At 48.9% G+C, this 21,694-nt stretch overlaps 8 protein-coding genes across 8 annotated transcripts; 5 read left to right on the top strand and 3 right to left on the bottom strand.

The window, feature by feature from the left end:
- Window positions 1-418: 418 nt before the first annotated feature.
- Window positions 419-2,532, top strand: N7447_004608 (putative glucan 1,4-alpha-glucosidase; the record flags this gene model as incomplete). Its single annotated transcript, XM_057228883.1, has 5 exons — window positions 419-653; window positions 705-988; window positions 1,035-1,131; window positions 1,190-1,827; window positions 1,882-2,532. 5 exons carry the CDS (start codon window positions 419-421, stop codon window positions 2,530-2,532), a joined length of 1,905 nt encoding a protein of 634 aa, XP_057088224.1.
- Window positions 2,533-3,693: 1,161 nt separating this feature from the next.
- Window positions 3,694-5,618, bottom strand: N7447_004609 (Major facilitator superfamily domain general substrate transporter; the record flags this gene model as incomplete). The annotated part of the gene is made up of 7 exons (XM_057228884.1): window positions 3,694-3,761; window positions 3,813-3,918; window positions 3,966-4,797; window positions 4,849-5,067; window positions 5,119-5,201; window positions 5,251-5,387; window positions 5,444-5,618. 7 exons carry the CDS (start codon window positions 5,616-5,618, stop codon window positions 3,694-3,696), a joined length of 1,620 nt encoding a protein of 539 aa, XP_057088225.1.
- Window positions 5,619-6,788: 1,170 nt separating this feature from the next.
- On the bottom strand, window positions 6,789-8,255 carry N7447_004610 (uncharacterized protein; the record flags this gene model as incomplete). Its single annotated transcript, XM_057228885.1, has 4 exons — window positions 6,789-7,056; window positions 7,111-7,763; window positions 7,816-8,129; window positions 8,192-8,255. The coding sequence occupies 4 exons, from the start codon at window positions 8,253-8,255 to the stop codon at window positions 6,789-6,791; spliced, it is 1,299 nt and encodes a 432-aa protein (XP_057088226.1).
- A 690-nt stretch (window positions 8,256-8,945) lies between these two features.
- Window positions 8,946-10,034, bottom strand: N7447_004611 (5'-methylthioadenosine/S-adenosylhomocysteine nucleosidase family protein; the record flags this gene model as incomplete). The annotated part of the gene is made up of 1 exon (XM_057228886.1): window positions 8,946-10,034. The coding sequence occupies one exon, from the start codon at window positions 10,032-10,034 to the stop codon at window positions 8,946-8,948; it is 1,089 nt and encodes a 362-aa protein (XP_057088227.1).
- A 450-nt stretch (window positions 10,035-10,484) lies between these two features.
- Window positions 10,485-13,712, top strand: N7447_004612 (tetratricopeptide repeat protein; the record flags this gene model as incomplete). Its single annotated transcript, XM_057228887.1, has 3 exons — window positions 10,485-10,563; window positions 10,618-10,765; window positions 10,814-13,712. 3 exons carry the CDS (start codon window positions 10,485-10,487, stop codon window positions 13,710-13,712), a joined length of 3,126 nt encoding a protein of 1,041 aa, XP_057088228.1.
- Window positions 13,713-15,819: 2,107 nt separating this feature from the next.
- Window positions 15,820-17,745, top strand: N7447_004613 (sulfatase family protein; the record flags this gene model as incomplete). Its single annotated transcript, XM_057228888.1, has 4 exons — window positions 15,820-16,620; window positions 16,687-17,173; window positions 17,222-17,343; window positions 17,395-17,745. 4 exons carry the CDS (start codon window positions 15,820-15,822, stop codon window positions 17,743-17,745), a joined length of 1,761 nt encoding a protein of 586 aa, XP_057088229.1.
- A 460-nt stretch (window positions 17,746-18,205) lies between these two features.
- On the top strand, window positions 18,206-19,932 carry N7447_004614 (Sulfatase; the record flags this gene model as incomplete). The annotated part of the gene is made up of 6 exons (XM_057228889.1): window positions 18,206-18,333; window positions 18,397-18,734; window positions 18,785-18,955; window positions 19,018-19,414; window positions 19,463-19,615; window positions 19,665-19,932. 6 exons carry the CDS (start codon window positions 18,206-18,208, stop codon window positions 19,930-19,932), a joined length of 1,455 nt encoding a protein of 484 aa, XP_057088230.1.
- A 459-nt stretch (window positions 19,933-20,391) lies between these two features.
- On the top strand, window positions 20,392-21,535 carry N7447_004615 (NAD(P)-dependent alcohol dehydrogenase; the record flags this gene model as incomplete). Its single annotated transcript, XM_057228890.1, has 2 exons — window positions 20,392-20,565; window positions 20,630-21,535. 2 exons carry the CDS (start codon window positions 20,392-20,394, stop codon window positions 21,533-21,535), a joined length of 1,080 nt encoding a protein of 359 aa, XP_057088231.1.
- Window positions 21,536-21,694: the final 159 nt, after the last annotated feature.

The raw sequence follows: 21,694 nt of genomic DNA on the forward strand, positions 1-21,694 counted from the left end.
CGGGATCAAATATCGAAGATAATGACGCGGCATCTGTTTGACGGTAATTAACGCTTGATTTGAAAATGGTCGATCTAAGCGATTGGAATGGAGATCAACGATCGGACAGTAAGATATTGCATGTGCCTCGGGAGATATTCGATCCGCCTACCGAAGAGAGTAATGATAAACCTGACACTTGCAGACCCAGAAATGAAGCTCTTGACTAATGCTGGAAGTGAATTAGGGAATGTCGATCTTTGCCTAATGGCAGCTCTCTGGAGCTCTGAGTTCATTGCTGTAGTGTGCGATTATACACCATGCAATGCGCATGGAAGCCCATCAGTGGAATTGCGACCGAATGGAATTTACCCGCATGTCCTATAAAAACGAAATCTGGCCCCCACGATTCTAAACCAACTCACCTTCAGATCTCATGATGGCTCCTCGTTTTTGGACTGCGCTTTGGGCGCTTACTCTTGGCCATGCAGCCATCGCCGCCCCGCAAGCACCGTTGACCTCTCGTGCGACGGGTGATTTGGGTACCTGGTTGGCGTCTGAGGTCACAGTGGCAAGACAGGGTATCCTGGATAACATTGGATCCGCTGGTGCCCATGCTGCAAATGCAAAGCCGGGCATTGTAGTAGCCAGCCCGAGCACCTCTGATCCCGACTGTAAGTCATTCCACGGCGATTCATTGACGCGAGAACTAACTGGTTCTGTAGACTATTACACCTGGACTCGGGACTCGGCCCTGGTGTTCAAAACTTTGGTCGATATGTTCAAAAACGGCGACAGCGCGTTGTTGAATGTCATTGAAGAATATATCAATGCGCAGGCCTATATCCAGACAGTATCGAATCCATCTGGGAATCTTTTCAGCGGTGGACTGGCAGAGCCCAAGTTTAACGCCGATGAGACAGCTTTCACTGGCTCTTGGGGTCGCCCTCAGCGTGACGGACCGGCCTTGCGAGCCACTGCATTGATTTCATTTGGTCAATGGCTTATTGTATGCATTTGGATTCCCTTTACTATTGCATTGCTAACCAATTCAGGGTAACGGGTACACCAACTATGCGACCAACATTGTCTGGCCCGTTGTGCGCAACGATCTGTCCTATGTTTCGCAATACTGGAATCAGACCGGATTTGGTTAGTATACCTCAAACTACCTCAAATTATAGTTATGCAAATTCCTGATATCCTTCAGATCTCTGGGAAGAAGTTTCTGGCTCATCGTTCTTTACCATCGCGGCTCAGCACCGCGCCTTGGTAGAGGGAAGCACGTTTGCGAAACAAGTCGGTTCCTCATGTTCGTATTGTGACTCTCAGGCTCCGCAGGTCCTGTGCTTCCTACAGTCTTTCTGGACTGGATCTTACACTTTGGCCAACTTTGGTGGTGGACGCTCGGGCAAAGACGCCAACACCCTGCTCGGTAGCATTCAAACTTTCGACCCGGAGGCAGGATGTGATGACACCACATTCCAGCCCTGCTCGGCTCGAGCCCTCGCAAACCACAAAGCTGTGACTGATTCGTTCCGATCGATCTACTCTGTCAACTCAGGTATCGCGGCCGGTAAGGCTGTTGCTGTTGGTCGATACCCAGAGGACTCATACTACAATGGTAACCCATGGTATCTCTGCACTTTGGCTGCCGCCGAGCAGCTGTATGATGCTATATACACGTGGAACCGTATCGGCTCTTTGACAATTACCTCTGTGTCTTTGAACTTCTTCAAGGATCTGTACAGCTCTGCTGCGACCGGTACCTACTCTTCGTCCAGTGATACATACTCCGCGATCGTGAGTGCGGTCAAAGCATATGCGGATGGATATGTTGGTGTTGTGGTATGTTGTATACTACTGTCGGTGGTTGACTACTACGATTAACAAATATCCCAGGAAAAATACGCACCGTCCAGTGGCTCCTTGGCCGAGCAATTCTCCAGGTCCGATGGCTCCCCACTTTCAGCTCGTGACCTGACTTGGTCCTACGCAGCCTTGCTTACCGCCAATGAGCGTCGAAATGCCATAGTTCCCGCACCATGGGGCGAGACCTCTGCCAGCAGTGTCCCTGCCCAATGTCAGCATACTTCAGCTATTGGTACTTTCAGCAGTGCAACAAATACCGCTTGGCCTAGCACTTTGACTAGTGTGTCAGGTGGTGTAACTACTACTGGATCAGGTGGAACTGCCACTACGACCACGACGACTACGACCACAGCATGCACCGCTCCGACTTCCGTTGCAGTGACATTCAACGTGATTGCCACTACCGCATATGGCCAGAATATCAAACTTGTTGGATCTATTTCCCAGCTTGGCTCCTGGTCCCCAAGTAGTGCTATCGCGCTGAGCGCTTCCTCGTACACTTCGAGCAACCATTTGTGGTTTGTGACTGTGCCACTTACACCGGGTACTAGCTTCACCTACAAGTATATCCAGGTGGCAAGTGATGGTACTGTTACGTGGGAGAGCGACCCAAACCTCTCGTACACTGTTCCCGCCCAGTGCGGCACCAATGCTGCCACGATTAGTGATAACTGGAGGTGATGACATCCAGGGAAAAGAAGTTGGAATTAGAAGTATCTATCTCGATATTTCAGCTAATCTTTTATTCTGGCGAGATCTTGGATACCTCGGATAGATTGTGTTTTGTTCGCTCTGTTTCCAGAGAATAGCAAGATGACAACGAAGACTGATTTAACATTAGCTTCACGACTATAACTATCAATTAAATGAACCCTACTGTTGAGACATGGATGCCTAGGATGAGACATAAATTGTTATCTTCGATTTCCTGGCCGATTCGTAATGTTTGCCGTTGGGAGGGATGGTTAACTTCATCTTTTTGATTATCGGCTTTTTCTATATTTTTGGAACAGCAAATCCCCTAGTTCTTGGATATGCCTTACCAAAGATCTGGCATATATACGAAATCTATACATCCATTATCAGAACACGAAATCCGAGCATATCCAACATCCACTGTACATTGCAATGGATAGTGTCCGACAACCACACCGGCAGCCTGGGAGTAATCAACCCAACGAGATCATAGCGAGGCGTTCTTTACGAGTTTCACTGAATGACCAGCCCGATTCACATCCCTTATATATACTGCCTATGCAGTTGCCGAGAAGTGAAATCCAATTATCATACTGACCTTCTGCTGTCACAATCGCCGCTGAAACCGAAGTGAATAGCACGTGCTGGTCGATCAGGTGGTGATGCATTCTAAGATCTGTGGGAGAATATAAATTGGGTTGAAACCCGATCGCGGGGTTTATAAAGGGGCACGATAGTGGTTAAAAGCAAGTCAGTTTGTACGTACGATTTGTTTCATAGTACGGAGTAGAGCGATACTACCGAACACATCTAGCTTATTATGAACTAGTGTAAACAGTTGGGGCCAATGACAAGCAATCGGTATCAATGACCCCTGCTTAGCCCTCGGCTGCCCCTGAACTTGGTTGGCCGAGAAAGCCGGCTGTGTACCAAATGGCCGTTACTAGTCGCATTTAATGAGCAGGTTATGTATTTGGTGGCTGTAGCTGAGTCAGACGATGCGAAGCTTCTGCACATATTAATGATAAATTGAGCTACTGGGACTGTCGATGATGGCGCACTTGCCAGTTATATCACAAGAAATGTCATTTTCAGGTTCCTGTTATCTTTAATCCAATATAGTAATGCAGTTCCGATAGACGGAGTCTATATTTGATGGCGCGCAATAAACAACCCACTGAATGACGCCAAAAGCGAACAACCAAGGGAAAGAACTATACGATGTTAGTGGGAGATACCAAATATAGCAGAATCTATCAACTCACGATATGTATGCTTAAGTCCAGAGATATAACAACCCACCACAATCTCCCGCAGGTGGCCACTTAGGTGCGCGATATAACTCGTATCAGCCATCGCACGTTGAATAACCTTACACAATTAGCACCACGACGAAATATCACCATGACAGTACTTACCTTCTCAGAGCCAGGTCCATGAAGATTCAGCTTGAGCTGCCGCTGGAACTCCATCCCCAGAACGGAATTGGACGTAGTCACACCAGCCGTCATGGAGAATCCCACAATCAGCATATATCCCGCTGTCGCCATGGCAGTTTCTTCACCCGGTAGCATGGAGGACATGGCAATAAACGATGACGCCCCTGCAATTCCCGTGCCAAGTCCGCCGGGCAGGATAAATAGCGATTCCCAGAAGCCGCTGTGTCCGTCCCAACGGAGGTAGAGGAGGAGGTAGGAAATGCCGGCAACCAGGCCGGCGACAACGAGAAGGGGTTTGAACTGCCCTGTGCGTTGGATGAATATTCCTGCTAGCAATCCACCGAGGGTATTTCCTATCACTGCTGGAATGAGATGCATGCCCGCCGCCGTCGTTGATGCGCGCTGTGTTACTTGGAAATACAGTGGGACGGAAAACATCATGCCCAGCTGTGCGGTGATCTGAAGCGCACCGATTATGTATGCCGTTGAGACGTTTGTGCGCCGGAGAATGCGCAGGTTGAAGATTGGGTCGCGGGCGACGTAGGCTTCGACGAGCACGAAAGCGATTAGGAGTGATACTCCGCTGCTTGCTAGGAGGGCTGTCCACCACGAGCTCCACGGGAAGGACTTCCCGCCTTGGTCGAGGAGTGTGATCATCGCGACAATAGACGAGCCCAGCAGTGCTGTTCCGAGGAAATCGACCTTGGCGAGTTTGTTTCCTTTGGTGGAGTGTGTCTTCTCTCCGACGTTCAGTTTCACAATCACGAGAGCTGCAGCCAGAGCGAGAAACGGGGCTTGCAGGAGGAACAGCCTGTAATGTGGTTAGAAGATAGATGCAGCTGTCAGATTCGGGGAAACTCACCATCTCCATCCGATAGTATCGCTCAGCCAACCACCCAGCGGACCTCCGAGACTACGCCCAAGTGTCATGGCGATATTCACATATGCCCTCCAAGTAGCGACCTCGCGCTTAGGCACGATGTCTGTAATTATAATGGAGCTGATGGTCATGATTCCCGCACCACCCATTCCGCTGGTCGCGCGACCAAAAATAACCACCCACATCTGAGATCCGATGCCACTATACACGGTCAGAATTGTATCTCGGCTGTTGGGTGCAGTTTTTGCCTACCTCGTTATACAACCCACTGCGAATAACAAATATGAGAGCAGCAACATTGGCTTGCGACCGTAGATATCACTCAATTTTCCATACTGGACGACAGTTAGACCTTGGGATATACGCGGTGCGGGTTGTACTCACCATCGGTTGTGCAGCACAGACACCTAATGTATATCCTGTTGAGAGCCAACTCGCATCGCGTAGACGATTAAATTCGGAGGAGATGCGGCCTGCTGCCGCCATCACTAGTGTCGCATCGGCATTGGAAATGAATTCGCCTATATTGGATTAGATCTCCAATCTTGCTTTCTTGTTTTCCTGTAAATTCTCCTACCGAGTAGAAGCACCGCGATAATTGTCCCCACCCCCGTCAAGGCCTTGAGCTTAGTGTCTGTGTCAGACTGCGGGATTAATGGACTCTCTTCATCTACATGGCCATTCGCATCGATGCCGGTTCCGATAATACCCGGAGGTACCGACCCAACCGCGTCACTTTCTATGTGAGCCATGCTGTGAAATGAAAAAAAAAGTCAAAGAAAAGAAAAAGGTATTGAGAAGGTGGATTGGCGGCAAGTCTGGACTCTATTGCCGATAAATATTCCAGGCCATTGAAGCCGAGTTGTCATCGGAGTTATAAAGCACGCAATATATCCACTTTATACTTCATGCATTTTCCACATTATGTACATAATAAAAATCGAACTGATATACATGAGAATACATCTGTAAGCTAGGAGTATTGGTTATTTCACCTCCCTTCCATTTATTACTTGAGAGGTGCGATCATTATCTTGAAAAGGTCAGGGTACATTTTCTACGGATATTGCAGTTCCAATTTCCATACAATTGTCACGTATTCATATATAGGCCTATCGGTCAATGGCACACCGCAATAATCATGGCCAGAGCAACCGTAGAGAATCCCTGCATACTAGTCGCGCTATCCAACAGTCATGGGCCGTATTGAGTCATGCGCAATAAGCTGTCCTTGAGCAAGCGAGGAGGACGCTTGCCTTTAAAACAGTACAAGTAGATGTCATCAAAACGGGCAACAGTGAAATAGCTTAACACCGTCTTGATATATCAGAAGGCGATGGCTATAGAAAATACTGCTAGCATTTCTAACGTATAAGTAAATGAACGGGACTTCTACCAGTGGGGGATGGCATTGCGCCATGGATCGTCTTCACGGACTCTTGAATCGACACAGCTAGCTCATGGAGTACGCGTAATGACATTTTTCTTTCCAGGATGTTCATGGATCCGTCACTCGCCGCAAAGTACCCGTCCACCTTTAGCATTGCAGCAATTTTTGTTTGACTCTTGGCCGACAAGATCTGAAGTTGCTCATTGGCCGCGGCTCTATTATTCCGAGGTCGCTTCTCTGAATCCATTATCCTTCACAGCAACTGGTACTCATGTCCTGACTAGAACGCACAAGGTTGGATCGCTTTCGTTATCGCTCCGAGAGGGGACTGTGTTGGGGTCATGGGCTGGCATAGTCGTGTTGGAATGTATGGACTAGGAGAGTGGGTGAGGTGAGCTTGGAGTGATGGGGGGCGATGGGGAGTTTAGAGTGAGTAATATGCACATTCTGATGTTGAATGTATCAAAAGTGCAAGTGCGTAGTACAAAGTGCAGGGACAACAGTTATATCAGATACCCTCGGAAATTGACATTTATATCATCCAGATACAAATTCCGAGCACGGCACTAATAAAACCGACGGTAATCGGTACATGAACACGAATAGCGCCGCTCGCAAGGTACGGGTCGTAGCAAACGAACTTGTATCCATCGCTCGGCAAACGACCCATGCCCTTGAGCTTACGGAAGGTTGTGCAGTTGAAAGTAGTAGAATTCGCGGATGGAGAAATTCTGAAATCGCTCAAAACCGAAGGAGGGAAATCCTTGTCCAGGCCCATTTGTTGGGTGACAAAGGGGTCGCTATTCTCTTAGGTAAGCCTTTGTGACTAGTTACTGCGAGGGAGAGATACATACAAGAAGGTATTTCCTACAGTGGCGTCGGAAATATCAACCAACGAGACATTCTTTGGCCAGTACCAAGTCTGAATGCGTTTGCCTTGGTCGTCGGCACCGTATATCGAGGTCAAATTCAGATCGGGGCCACCGGTGATGACGAGTCCAAAGCCACCGGTCCAATTCACGGCCTTGGGAGGAAGAGTGATAGATTTCAGGGGATTTTCCTCTCGCTGCAAGACTTGAAGTTCGCGCAGATTATCGAATGGAATATCTAGATGAGTGATATGAATGGGAGCTGAAAGCTTCATAAGATCTACCTCGAGTGTCTTCAGCGTTACGCTACGCTTAAGATCCGTAATACTGTCGAGGTCGAGTTGTTTGATGGTCATTTCCTTTGTCGAAGGCCCTCCTAGCGTGAGAGACGAGTTGTCCGATACTTGGATGTAGTCGACAGACTTGAATCCAATAGCGATGTTGCCAACGTTTGGGAATGGACCATTGATGTAAAGCTCTTCCAGATTGAGCTCATTGTCAGACAAACTGTCCAGCGAGTCGATCTGCATCGGCTCAATACTTAGGGATGTTACATTACGTAACTTTGTGTGGTGGAGCGTGTGCAGATTGGGGGGGGCCAAGCGTAATGCTATCCGCGGAATGCAGACTCGTAAGATCTAGGTCGACGAGATCATAAGCATGTATCCCTATGGAAACGTAGTTATTCACGGATGTGAGACTAGGAAGTGTGAGGTTCACTATGCGAGTGTCGTAGTTTCCAAATTCCACTGCGTCGGCTTTCTTTAAAGAGGAACTGGAGAGAGTATACGAGGGCTGAGTGAGATAGTCACGCTGGGTATAAGGATATTCCCCGAGGGTGCCTTCAATCACTTCAACACCGTCGAGATTAATGTGAACTGTGACGTTGCCGGAAAATGGACCGATACCGACGTGGCCTGTGACCACTCGACAGTTCTGACGAAGGGTATCTGCATCAGCCACGGAGGTGATCCAGGTTGAGCTGCAATTGGCAGCGAAGGTATCTAGCAATGTAAGTCTAGACACGGGGTACTAGGTGAGGAGTTCGTAGCAACATTTTACTCACTGGAGCAGCATAGCACGACTAGCACTGCGATCACCGCGCGGTAAAAACCGAGCATATTGGACATATTGGACCTTGAAATTGCAGATCGGAATTAAAAGTTGCGCGTATCGCCATATATAGAAATGTTGAAGCCCCTGAAAAAAGAACACAGCGCCACTCCGGGATTGCCTTGGCTCATAGACCCAGCCAAGCCAATACTAGTGCATACTAGTAGAGACTCATGTGACATCGGGGCGCTGTCGGGGAGATCTGATTGGGGTAGGATTATGGAGTGGCTGTTCCTCTGGAGTCCCCGAATGTCGCGTGGCAACAATGGCTTGTGCGTCTCTGCTTCCACCGTCTTCTGCAACGCCAAGAGGCTTGCTCCATACTGAATAAACACACCCCATCTTACCAAACCAAATGGACCATAACGACCAACCAAATTGACTAGATCCACAGCCCTATGCACAGCAGCTAATTATTAGGAAGCACATTAATATCAATGCCTCGAATCATTTCTACTAACCCTTTCCGTTGGTCGTTGCCCTGACATCATATAGATAGAACAGATCTCTGTTTCCTCATGGAAAAAAACCACCTATCGCTACCATTGGTATCGACCTCGGTTATCCTGTGCAGAAAAACCCCCCAAGAGCGTTAAAGGACAATCTAATACTGCACGTTGATCGCAAATACAAATTACATGTTCACTCGATCGAAACTTCCTCATCAAAAGCAGACATTGAAAGCTACGTAGATATGTACATGCCAATCACTTTGCCCCGAACGTCGCATTAATAGGGCCATCATTCCTACCAACCTGAAAGCCGGAGTTGTGACTCCCGAAAGTAATGCTTGTATAGTGATCTCCTTCCTTCAGAGAATTAACAATTCTTGCCTCCTGTTCCACCTGCTGGGGAGCAATTCGATACAAAAGGTCTTTGGTATATGCAGCGGCAACCATGGCCGCATACCCCTGCCAGGCTTTGTTCTTATGCGAGTCAGCATAGTCGCAGATGCCTCGGATCACTAAGCAAGGAAAGTGGTTCATCAATCCAGCTGCTTCCATCTCAAAGCACAAAACGTCTTTTTGCGCAGCTAATTTATCTCGAATCAAAGCATCTTTCATGAGTTGATTGGCTGAGGCAATGAGGCCGTAATGAATTGCCGGATCATCATCATCTTTGGTGCGGGGAGATCGCGGAACTAGGCAGGATGGATCCTCACCGCAACTCAAAGTGCAAGTTAAATCACCGTCCACGGGATGAACAACCTGACTTCGGTATAACCGATCACTAGCTAGATCTGGGCGCTGGTATTTCCTTTGTAGTCGCGGTTTCTTCTCGAGGATCTCACGGACCATGTGATCGAGTTGGTTTCCTTCGCTCTCATACTGGGCTTCGAGTCCATTTACTGCGGCGCGTAGGACAGTGGGTGGCTGGTCTAAAAACCCCGTGGGCTGGAAGGCTTGACCCTGGATCGTCTTGCCAAAGTCGTACTGAAGGACACCGCCCTGGCCATTGCGGGGAATGCTAATCACGACATCTCCAAGACGGATATCATGCTTTTGGCTTGGCGCGCCGCCGCCGATGCCGACCATGAGGCCGATACGGATATTCGGAAAGCTGTGCATCATGTCTTCTGCCACCCGAGCTGCCGAGCTTGTGCCGTATTCTCCCATGGGTAAAACGGAAATAACCACGTTGTGGTTCCAAACCCTTCCCAGCGTGTAGTCGGTTTTGTTATGAGGTGGCAGGTACGCGGGGCGGTCATGCTTTTCGTCGAGGAATGCTTGGGCGGCAACATATTCAGTGGTTATAGCGCAAATCCAACCGACGGTGTAGTCTTCCGGGTTAGACATCACGAAGGCATAGGTGGAAGTGGAGAAATCACCAACGTAGTTTTAGGAAGCGAAAGGGAGGAAGGGAAGAGGTTAATCGCTATTCAGCCTCACCTACTGCCTTATTTAACACGTGAAATTTTTGCATACATATCAAGGCATAATACCGGCCTAGTCTAGGTTAGGATTGGGCAGGGCGGTACCCGATGGTGACTGGTTGAAGGACAGGCGCGTCGGTGTTTTGTGGGTTTGGAAATGTACGCGACACCGTTCATTTGACCAGGTCTATGTTGTCACTTAGAAGACCTCGCTCTCATAGGTTCGATAGGTGAGGGGAAGAAAGCCCCAGACTGACTTGGTGCCCCACTAAACGCCTGGCGTCTAAGAAGTCACCTGAGAGTGAGGCTAAACGGGGACCCGTCACCTTTCTTTTACCAGAAAATTGAACATCGTCTGCATCGTATATCCATAATGACCTCTATAGTGTTTGGCGACCAGAATCAGGGGTTACAGGTGGGTGCCAGCCACGGGCCCATATACTATACGTCTGGTGAGTGTCGAATCAAAAAATGGGTTAAGACCATCAACTAATACTTTCTCCTAGAGCAACCGGAGCCCCGCCCTGAGCCACTGTCGACCGTGCCATTCCCGCATGATCCAGATTTTGTCAGCCGCGAGGAACTCGATCAAATCCACGAAAAATGCTCGATCCCGGGGTCTAGAATAGTTCTCGTTGGCCTAGGGGGTGTTGGGTGAGGTCAAGCGAGCCCTTAGCGGTGTGTTCAAGACTGACTTTACAGAAAATCTCGACTCGCTATCGAATACTGCCATAGAGTCCGGCAGCAATCGCCTGACACTTGGGTTTTCTGGGTTCACGCGAGTAATGCCGCGCGCTGCGAGGAAAGTCTCCGTAACCTTGCCGACCGTACTAAGATTCCCGGGCGCCAGGATCGCAACTCTAATATTTTCCAACTCTTCGGGAACTGGTTACAAGATGGGGAGATCGGAAATTGGATTCTTGTCCTTGATAATGTCGATGATGATGAGCTCCTTCGCAAACCATTATCTACTCAGATGGAGGCCCAAGCAAACACGAGGCATGCTCCCACGCAGCCACCGCTAAGATACCTTTTGGGATGCTCAAATGGTTCCACCATCATAACAAGCCGGAATAGAGGGGTAGCGTTAGAGCTCGCCGGCCATAAGAAACATCTGATCGATGTACAACCTATGAACACAGCTGAGGCGCTAGTTCTATTGCGGAAGAAGCTAGATGATTGTACAGAGAGAGAGGAATTGGTTCGGCTAGTCAAGGAACTTGAGTTCATGCCTCTTGCGATTGTGCAAGCGGCTAGCTACATCAACCACCGTTCACCGCGTTGCTCGGCATCGCAATACCTAGAAAAGCTTCGGCGAAGTGAGCGACAAGCCGCAAATCTTCTTAACCAAGAGGGTTATAACGCGGACCGAGACTGGGAAGCAAAGAACTCGATTCTACTAACATGGCAAATATCGTTCGACCATATCCGACGGATCAGGCAATCTGCGGCTGACTTACTATCTCTCATGAGCTTTTTCGACTGGCAGGGAATCCCAGAGGATCTTCTCCGGGTACAAGACATAGACAGAAACTGTGGAACTTTAGGTTCTCCGCAAGATATTAGAGATATGTCAAGCGATGAGGATACGGATTACTCGTCTGAACCCGACGTAGATGACGATTTTGAGAGCGATATTGCGATTCTCAGAGACTATTCCTTTATTACTTCAGGTGGAGATATCATGATGTTCACGATGCATCGGCTTGTGCAGCTAACAGTACGCACATGGTTAAGAACCTATGGCCAGGAGGAGGAGTGGAAGGAATGTTTCATTAAGAACCTATATGGTGAATTCCCGACCGGTCAATATGAAAATTGGGGGAGATGCCGGTCACTGTTTCCGCATGTTAGGTCAGCTATGTTACATCAACCGAAATCGCAAGACTCACTCCGGAACTGGGCCGCGCTACTCTATAAAGGGGCGTGGTATGCGACAGAATGTGGCAGTATTTCGGTTGCAGAGGATATGGCGGCAATGTCAAGGAAGCAAAGAATGAAGATTTGCGGCGCCGAAGATGAAGACACCCTTCATAGCACTGCGATGTTAGGAGTAGCCTATCGACTACAGGGGCGGTGGGAAGAGGCGGAGCAGCTCGAGCTACAGGTCATGGAGACGAGTAAGACGAAACTCGGCGAGGACCATCCCGACACGCTGACCAGCATGGCCAACCTGGCGTCGACGTTATGGAACCAGGGTCGATGGGAAGAGGCGGAGCAGCTCTTTATACAGGTCATGGAGACGAGTAAGACGAAACTCGGCGCGGCCCATCCCGACATGCTGACCAGCATGGCCAACCTAGCGTCGACGTTATGGAACCAGGGTCGATGGGAAGAGGCGGAGCAGCTCGAGCTACAGGTCATGGAGACGAGTAGGACGAAACTCGGCGCGGACCATCCCGACACGCTGACCAGCATGGCCAACCTAGCGTCGACGTATAGGAACCAGGGCCGATGGGAAGAGGCGGAGGAGCTCGAGCTAGAGGTCATGGAGACGAGTAGGACGAAACTCGGCGCGGACCATCCCGACACGCTGACCAGCATGGCCAACCTAGCGTCGACGTATAGGAACCAGGGCCGATGGGAAGAGGCGGAGGAGCTCGAGCTAGAGGTCATGGAGACGAGTAGGACGAAACTCGGCGCGGACCATCCCGACACGCTGACCAGCATGGCCAACCTAGCGTCGACGTTATGGAACCAGGGTCGATGGGACGAGGCCGAGCAGCTCTTTATACAGGTCATAGAGACTCGTAAGATGAAACTTGGCGCGGACCATCCCTCCACGCTGATAAGCATGGCCAACCTAGCGTCGACGTTATGGAACCAGGGTCGATGGGACGAGGCCGAGCAGGTCTTTATACAGGTCATAGAGACTCGTAAGATGAAACTTGGCGCGGACCATCCCTCCACGCTGATAAGCATGGCCAACCTAGCGTCGACGTATAGGAACCAGGGTCGATGGGAAGAGGCGGAGGAGCTCGAGCTACAGGTCATGGAGACGAGTAAGACGAAACTCGGCGCGGATCATCCTAACACGCTGACCAGCATGGCCAACCTGGCGTCGACGTATAGGAACCAGGGCCGATGGGAAGAGGCGGAGCAACTCTTTATACAGGTCATAGAGACTCGTAAGACGAAACTCGGCGCGGACCATCCCTCCACGCTGACAAGCATGGCCAACCTAGCGTCGACATATAGGAACCAGGGCCGATGGGAAGAGGCGGAGGAGCTCGAGCTACAGGTCATGGAAACGAGTAAGACGAAACTCGGCGCGGACCATCCCGACACACTGACCAGCATGGCCAACCTGGCGTCGACGTTATGGAACCAGGGTCGATGGGAAGAGGCGGAGCAGGTCTTTATACAGGTCATGGAGACGAGTCGGATGAAACTCGGCGCGGACCATCCCTCCACGCTGACAAGCATGACCAACCTAGCTTTCACGTGGGAATCTACAGGCCAGCATGCCAAAGCAGTTGATTTGCTTCAAACCTGCGTAGTCAAGCAACAACGAGTTTTAGGCCCATCCCATCCTCATACTGTGTCGAATGACAATACGCTGCTGGAATGGAAAACTGCGCATCTTACTATGAAGGCGTGAACTGTTCATCCTCCCTCTGCTTTTCTCTCATCGAGTTCCTCTCACTATATTGTATTTCAGTGTCTGATTTTGTTTACGATTCACTACGATTCTCCCTAACTAGCAACCATGCATTTGACAATCCATTTGACAATCCATTGTTTCTTACAAGTGCAAAGTACACTGGTCGTAATGGTGGTTTGAAACAACAGTACTGCGTGATTTTGACGTAACAGCCCCTACGTCGATACTATCCGTGTTAGGGCTAGCACGTTTTAGGCTAGGGTTCCAGAAACGACCTTCGTGCGCAAAGCATGGAGGCCAATTTCGAATATAGCTGTATACTAGGAAGTGTGGATACCATAGGTTTCACTTCCAGTGTAAAGACCAGTAGGCAACTGGTACTTCGATCTACGTACTCCCCGAACATCGTATTTATTGCTTGTAAGAGGGAGGAAATCCAGGCCCGTGATAGTAACCCAAAATGACGATTTAGATAGCCACTTGCTCTAGATGTATAGGAGGTGTTATTTTATTCAAATGAACTGTCGGTCAGGACCTATCCTAGTAACTAGAGTGACACCTTCATAGTATTGGAGGCGAAAAGAAGGGGTGCTCAAGGCACAAAGAAAAAGCAGAAAGGGCATCGGCGTCTTCATCTCGTCGCCGCGTCCATATCTTAGTTTCCCTTGGCTGCATCGATGATATCCTTGAAACATTCCTGGCTCCGTCGGATTTGCCGGTGTAGGTGACGATAGGGGGGCACAGAGATCACCGACTGTCTGTTGAAGCAGCCGACCCCCCGTGCGTGGGGTTCGAATTGAATACGCATGATCATGGAGGGCCTTGAGTTGGGATCGTTCGTACCGGCTGCACTCTAGGGCCTGTAAGGCCTGGCCTAGGGCTTTCAGGTGTCGTAGCATGGCGAGTCGGCGGGGGATCTGCTTAGACGCACGGGCATCGATACGAGACTTGCAGGATATTGAGCAAGAATCGGGAGCGGCTCTTGTAGTGGCTTGGTCATAGCCAGGGCTTCATGGAGTCACCGGAGCTTGAGACAAAACAGCCTTAAATTGATGTCTGTATCTGCAGCTATTATCCCGGCCTAATGGTAGTTCGCATATGCTGTCAGTCCAGGCAAGTCCCGTATAGTGATGCAGTGAGAGAATGCACCTTGGCCCGATGTGAAGGGCGAAGAAGATTTCGATAGAAAGGCAAGGCCTAATGAAATGGCAATACGGTGGTGATAGAAAGCAGGAGAGCAGAGCGATGAGAAAAAACTCAAGGAAAGATGAGAAAGAGATGGGAGATGAAATAAAATACTGATGTAACACCATGCATGTTCTTTCTTTAAACCTACGTCTTCCCTATAGTATATAAACTTATATGTAAATGGATCATATTAGTGCACCGCCTGGATCAATCTGAGTCACTGGTAGTTTGAAGGCTCTTAATCCTTTCTCCCGTTTTCTGCTGCCTCCTTGTCTCCAATCTGCGATTCCAGCACCAAAATAGCAGTTTACACGATATACCCTCTTTGCTAGCTAGGATCACCACACATCCCCCCTAAACTGGCCGAGCCCTTCTGGCGTTGTATGCATTTTCAGGATGTCGCCAACCGTCTGAGCGTATAGTTCTGATGTGTTTGATGTGTTTGATATTTTTTCATATGTCCAATAATCCTTTATTAGTAACCGGGAATAATTGGCGGAAAACTTATGATACAGCCCATTTATATATAACTATATATAAGAACTGCTTGATCTCTAATATATATTGATCCAATAGTCTAGTTCTCAAATGACATGGCCATGAAAAAAGATACCGATGTGAATTGCCGATTCGTATTGGCTTCAAGTGCTCATTGTGCGGGTAAAGCACGCAATCCTTTATACTTCACTCTTATTGTATTATAGGTATCAAAAAAGCGAAGTGATACACTCTCCGTTAATATATCCTGTATAATATGTAATATACACTACGTACACGATATATACACGATATACCTCAATGGAAGTGTATAACTATATCTCCCGCCATTGCGACCGTTTATGGCATCATCGCATCCACATTTGCCAAGGCCATTTATATCCATCCACGGACTGTCCAACAGCTTCATCTACTAAATATGAAATTAATCACTGCTCTCGGTCTCATCACCAATGGGGTTATCGCCATTGATTTACAATTTAACCTCCAATCCCTCCAATCCGTACTCAAGCACGAGACACAATCGGCCAAACCAAATATCCTCTTCGTCATCACTGATGACCAAGACCTTCAACTCGACTCTATATCCTACACGCCCCTGATCTCAAAACACATCCGCGACCAGGGTACCTTTTTCCGCAACCATTTCGTCACCACAGCCCTATGCTGTCCGTCGCGCGTGAGTTTATGGACCGGTCGCCAGGCACATAATACAAATGTAACGGACGTCAGTCCACCCTACGGCGGATATCCCAAATTCGTCGAACGAGGCTTCAATGATGATTTCCTCCCGCTTTGGCTACAAGATGCGGGCTATGATACGTATTACACCGGCAAAATGTTTAACGCCCATACCGTGGACAATTACCACAGCCCCCACATCAATGGATTTAACGGATCGGATTTCCTTCTCGATCCGTATACTTATTCTTACCTCAATTCGACTTACCAGCGAGACCATGAACCACCGGTCAGCCATGAGGGTGAACACACCATCGATGTGATCACGGGGAAAGCACTGGGTTTCCTCGACGATGCTTTGGCTGGAGAGAGACCGTTCTTCCTGGCTGTATCGCCCGTCGCGCCACACTCGAATATCGATCTGGGCGATGTGGCGGCGGGCAAGATTTACATGTCTGCTCCCATCCCCCTGGAACGACACGAACATTTGTTCCAGGACGTCACGGTACCTCGCACCGCGAACTTCAATCCGGACCAGGTAAGCGCGGCCTTGATTACGAGTAACGTGTTTGTGACCCATTCTGACTAATCTGATCTTGCACAGCCAAGTGGGGTGAGTTGGATTCACGACCTGCCCTTGCAGAACCAGTCGGTAATCGACTATAACGATCACTTTTATCGGTCGCGTCTGCGCGCTTTGCAGGGTGTTGATGAATTAGTAGATGGGCTTGTCACCCGGCTGGAGGAGAGCGGCCAGCTGGATAATACTTATATCATCTATACCTCGGATAATGGGTTCCATATTGGCCAGCACAGACTCCCGCCCGGGAAGACTTGCGGGTTTGAGGAGGATATTCGTGTTCCCTTGTTCATTCGTGGACCGGGTGTAGCCAAGGGAGATGTGCAGGATGCCGTGACTACTCATGTAGACTTGGCGCCGACCTTTTTCCATCTTGCGGGGATTCCAGCCAGGGACGATTTTGATGGTACTGCGATTCCTGTGACGCCTGCGTTTGATGGTGAGCGGCATGAACATGTTACAGTGGAATACTGGGGTTCTGCTGTTATGGAAGGTGTTTATAGTGGTATTGGTAAGTCCAGATATTTTCAAGGTTAGGATGATGCTAATTCCAAGGCAGGCCCCGAAGGCTCAACCTTGATCCCGAACAACACCTACAAATCCGTCCGCTTACTGGGAGAGGGCTACAATCTGTACTACTCGGTCTGGTGCAACAACGAACATGAGCTGTACGATTTGTCGGTGAGTAAATAGTATCTTGGTTCTATATCACAGCAACTAATCTTTCTCTAGACCGACCCGTACCAGCTTAATAATCTGTACCCGACAAGCTCCCAAGCTAATCCCAATGAACCTCGAATTCTCGGTCGCAGCTTGACACAAGCTATCAATCGACTCGACGCTATTTTGATGGTCCTCAAATCTTGCCAGGGTGTGACTTGCATCCGGCCTTGGGATGTCCTGCAACCGGTAGACCCAGTTAGCACTCTTCAAGATGCCTTGGACGAGCAGTATGATGGCTTCTATGGTGCACAGCCTCAGGTCTTGTTTGACTGGTGTGATGCGGGATATATCGTTGCCGCTGAAGGTCCTCAGGTGCCTTTGACTAGTCGACACGGCGTGTCTTGGGATGTGTGGGTGTAATGAGATCCATTTAGTTTTAGATAAGAAATCAAAATTGGATATGTAGTCAATCTATTCACTACATATGCTAGGTGGAAAGTCTTCGTGCAAGGCAATGTATATAGGGAGGTAAGTATGAGCAACCGTATCAACATAAGACATTCGGATAAACAGTCAAAGTTCCCGATCCGATAGAAAGAATACTCTTCATTTAGGCCAATACTGTCGTAAGATCGACAGTGATTGCGCCATATCTCCTTGTGTCGCGACATCAAAAAGTTCACACTGGCACGCATTCTAGATCTCTTCTAGTACACTTTTAGTAAATAGACCTACGCAATCATTCATTACCATGTATTTTCCTTTTTCTATAAGAGTGATCGATCGGCCGCATTTGTTTCTATAAATCACCAGTCTAGGTATTTTCTCCACATACTTGCCTTTTTGTTTCTTGTGATTTTTTCAAGCTCTATATTGCAAGATGTCAGAACAAGGCATCTTTGACGAGAAATACAAAATAAATGAGCAGGTCATCGACTCACCTCCAAGTGAGCTGGACCATAGTATTGTTAAAGACTGGGATACTGAAGAGTCGGCCGTTCGGCGGAAGTAAGTACATACATTTTCGATCACACATCATCTATAAATATATCACTAACAAGCTTATCCCAGAGTCGACTTTATTCTCCTTCCAATTCTTGCAGTCGCCTTCTTCGCCTTGCAAATGGATCGTGGAAACATCAGCGCTGTCTTGACATCGAGTATCACTAAAGACCTCAATATCACCACAAATCAAATCAATATCGGATCGCAACTGCTCTCTGCTGGCATTGTTCTCTCTGAAATCCCGTCGAATATTATTATGCAGCGAATTGGGCCCCGTATCTGGTTATCGGGTCAGTTATTCGCGTGGGGGTTGGTTGCGACCTTCCAGGCTTTTGTCAAATCGTATCCTGCGTACCTGGTGACGAGAATTTTGCTGGGACTCTGCGAGGGTGGTTTTATTCCTGGTAGGTCCATCTAAATTTTCTGCTTAGAGCATCCGGCTGACTCCACGAAGGCGCTTTATATTATCTCTCCACATGGTATAAGAAAGATGAGACAAGTCTGCGCACCAGCCTGTTCTTCTATGGACAGATGTTTGCATCGGCTACATCGAGCTTGATATCCGCCGGTCTGCTTCAGCTGCATGACACCCATGGTATGGAGGGATGGAGATGGATCTTCCTGGGTAAGTGCAAATCCAACATAGATACATTCGACCAGCCCGAGCTCTGCTAATTGACAATCTAGTCGAGGGCCTGATAACCCTTTTCATCGCAATCGTATTCACGCTTCTCGTACCTGCATCGGTCGGAGACGGCCGTCCATTGCTTGCCTTTGGCCGCTGGAGTTACTTCACCGAACGCGAGTCGCACATCATTCGCAACCGCGTTCTGCTAGATGACCCCCTGAAAGCCACAGGTCATATCCGGATTTCAGGCTCTGATATCTGTCAGACCATCAAGCAGCCTCGCATCCTGCAACACGTTTTCGTGACTTTGGTGTCCATGTCTGGTTTCTCGGGTTTGACCCAATACACACCTAGCATGATCAAAGGGCTGGGTTTCGGTGCCGTCAAGGCGAACGCCCTGGCATCGGTTCCAGTCTACTGTAGCATGATCTGGCTGGTAGTTCTGTCTTTTGCTGCGTGAGTGCTTATAATCATTACAATGAAACGAATTCTAACTCTTGACAGCGACAAAACGAGACATCGCGGACCCTTTGTGCTCTTGGCTATCACTTGGAATGTTATTTCCTACGCTTGTCTTCGTACAAGTAACCCTCACACTTCGCAATGGCACCGGTATGGAGTTATTGCCGCTGCTAATATCTCCTATTGCAGCATGCAGTGAGTTCCCTGCTCCAGATGTGTATAACTCGATCTAATCCTATGACAGCATTCTGAACGTTGGCTGGCTGTCATTCTACTGTCGCACACCACAGGAACGAAGCGTTGCTATGGCATTAGTGGTCATGGCTGCTAACTGTGCTGGCATTGCTGGCTCGCAGATCTTCCGCACTTCCGATGCCCCGAAGTACTTGCATGGTCTCACCGCAATCAGCTGTCTTGCTGGTGCCTCATGGGTTCTCACTGCTGTCCTTTGTATTCAATATTACTCCCGGCGGCAAAGGGCGGTTCCTTCGGTCCAAGAGGCGAAAGCTTAACAATAGCGACAGACGGATATTGATGAATAATCACGATTCTCCACTACGGATTATCCAAAAGGCGACCCAATCGATCATAATTTCTTAACTCCGGGAAGTAAGCACCTTGAATCACGAGGTGGATTTCTATGATCTGAGCTCCATTGTTGCTTGCTGGTTTAGAAATCTCCTCGGATATAACATTAAGACCGTGATGACAACCCACTCGATGACAATCCACCCGATGAAGAATCCACCCGATGAAGAATCCAATCGATGAAGAATCTACTCGACGGGTCAAGTGGGCCTTTTTTTTCCTTCACGATGACCATGGCACCACGAACCGAGATTTCCAAGAATAACTCCGAGACGGACATCGATCTCTCCGCGTGGATAATTTAAAAGGAGGACCCTGCCGGAATATCTTGTAGATCATAACCATTGAATCGCAATTTTATACACGTTTTATACACTATAATCATGTCCACCGATTACAAGTTCGAAGGATGGGTAGCTCTCGGGCCGGACGCGGCCGAAGGAAAGATGGTCTGGCAGGAATTCGAGCCTAAGCCATGGGAGGAAACCGATGTTGATATCAAGGTCACTCACTGTGGTATCTGTGGCTCGGATATTCACACTTTGCGCAGTGGATGGGTATGGCACTTCTTGAACATGATCAGAATTGAATCGTTGCTAATACCAGTCTCCGTTTCCATAGGGCCCCACCGACTACCCTTGCTGCGTTGGCCACGAAATTGTCGGAACAGCTGTCCGGGTCGGATCCCAGGTTGAGGGAGATATCAAGGTCGGCGACCGTGTCGGTGTTGGTGCGCAGAGCGGCTCGTGCCAGAACAAGGATGGCGACTGTGACGCCTGTGCGTCTGGCATCGAACAGCACTGCACTAAGATGGTCGGCACGTACAACGGTACTTATGCCAACGGTGGCAAGTCGTATGGTGGCTACTCCACGTACAACCGCTCTCCTTCACACTTCGTTATCAAGATCCCCGACGCCATCTCCTCTGCCGATGCGGCGCCTATGCTCTGCGGTGGTATCACTACCTACTCGCCTCTTAAACGGAATGGCTGTGGGCCCGGAAAGACCGTTGGTATTGTTGGTGTTGGCGGTCTTGGCCACTTTGCTATTTTGTTCGCCAAAGCACTCGGTGCTGACCGCGTCGTGGCTATCTCCCGCAAGTCCGATAAGAAGGCTGATGCGCTTAAGCTCGGTGCGGATGACTTCATCGCCACCGGTGAGGAAGAGGACTGGGCTACCAACCACGCTAGCTCTCTCGACTTGATCATCTCCACTGCCTCTTCTTCCAAGATGCCAATTGTCCAGTACTGTGGACTTTTGCGTGTTCACGGTACTTTCATCCAGCTCGGTGCCCCCGAAGATGGCAGCCTCGAGATCCCAGCTTTCGTGCTTATCCTCAAGGGCATCAAGCTTGGTGGCTCATTGATCGGTAGCCCCGGTGAGATTCGGGAGATGTTGGAGTTGGCTGCTGCCAAGGGTGTCAAGCCTTGGATTCAGGAGCGCCCAATGACGGATGCCAATCAGGCAATCGTGGATATGGACAATGGTGATGCTCGTTACCGCTATGTTCTCACGAACGAGCAGTAAATTGACGATCAATTATGAGTGGTCTATATGTGAGAGAAGTTTATTTTCAAGCGGCGTTTGCAATGTATACAAGTTAGATTTAAGAGCCAAGTTAGAATACCAACACATTTATTATATGCACATTCTGGCCATTGATAATATGTAAAGCAGTCTAAAGGT

This window comes from Penicillium robsamsonii (assembly GCF_028829455.1).
Source record: "Penicillium robsamsonii strain IBT 29466 chromosome Unknown utg000002l_segment0_segment0, whole genome shotgun sequence".
In the NCBI taxonomy this organism is placed as follows: Eukaryota; Fungi; Ascomycota; class Eurotiomycetes; order Eurotiales; family Aspergillaceae; genus Penicillium; species Penicillium robsamsonii.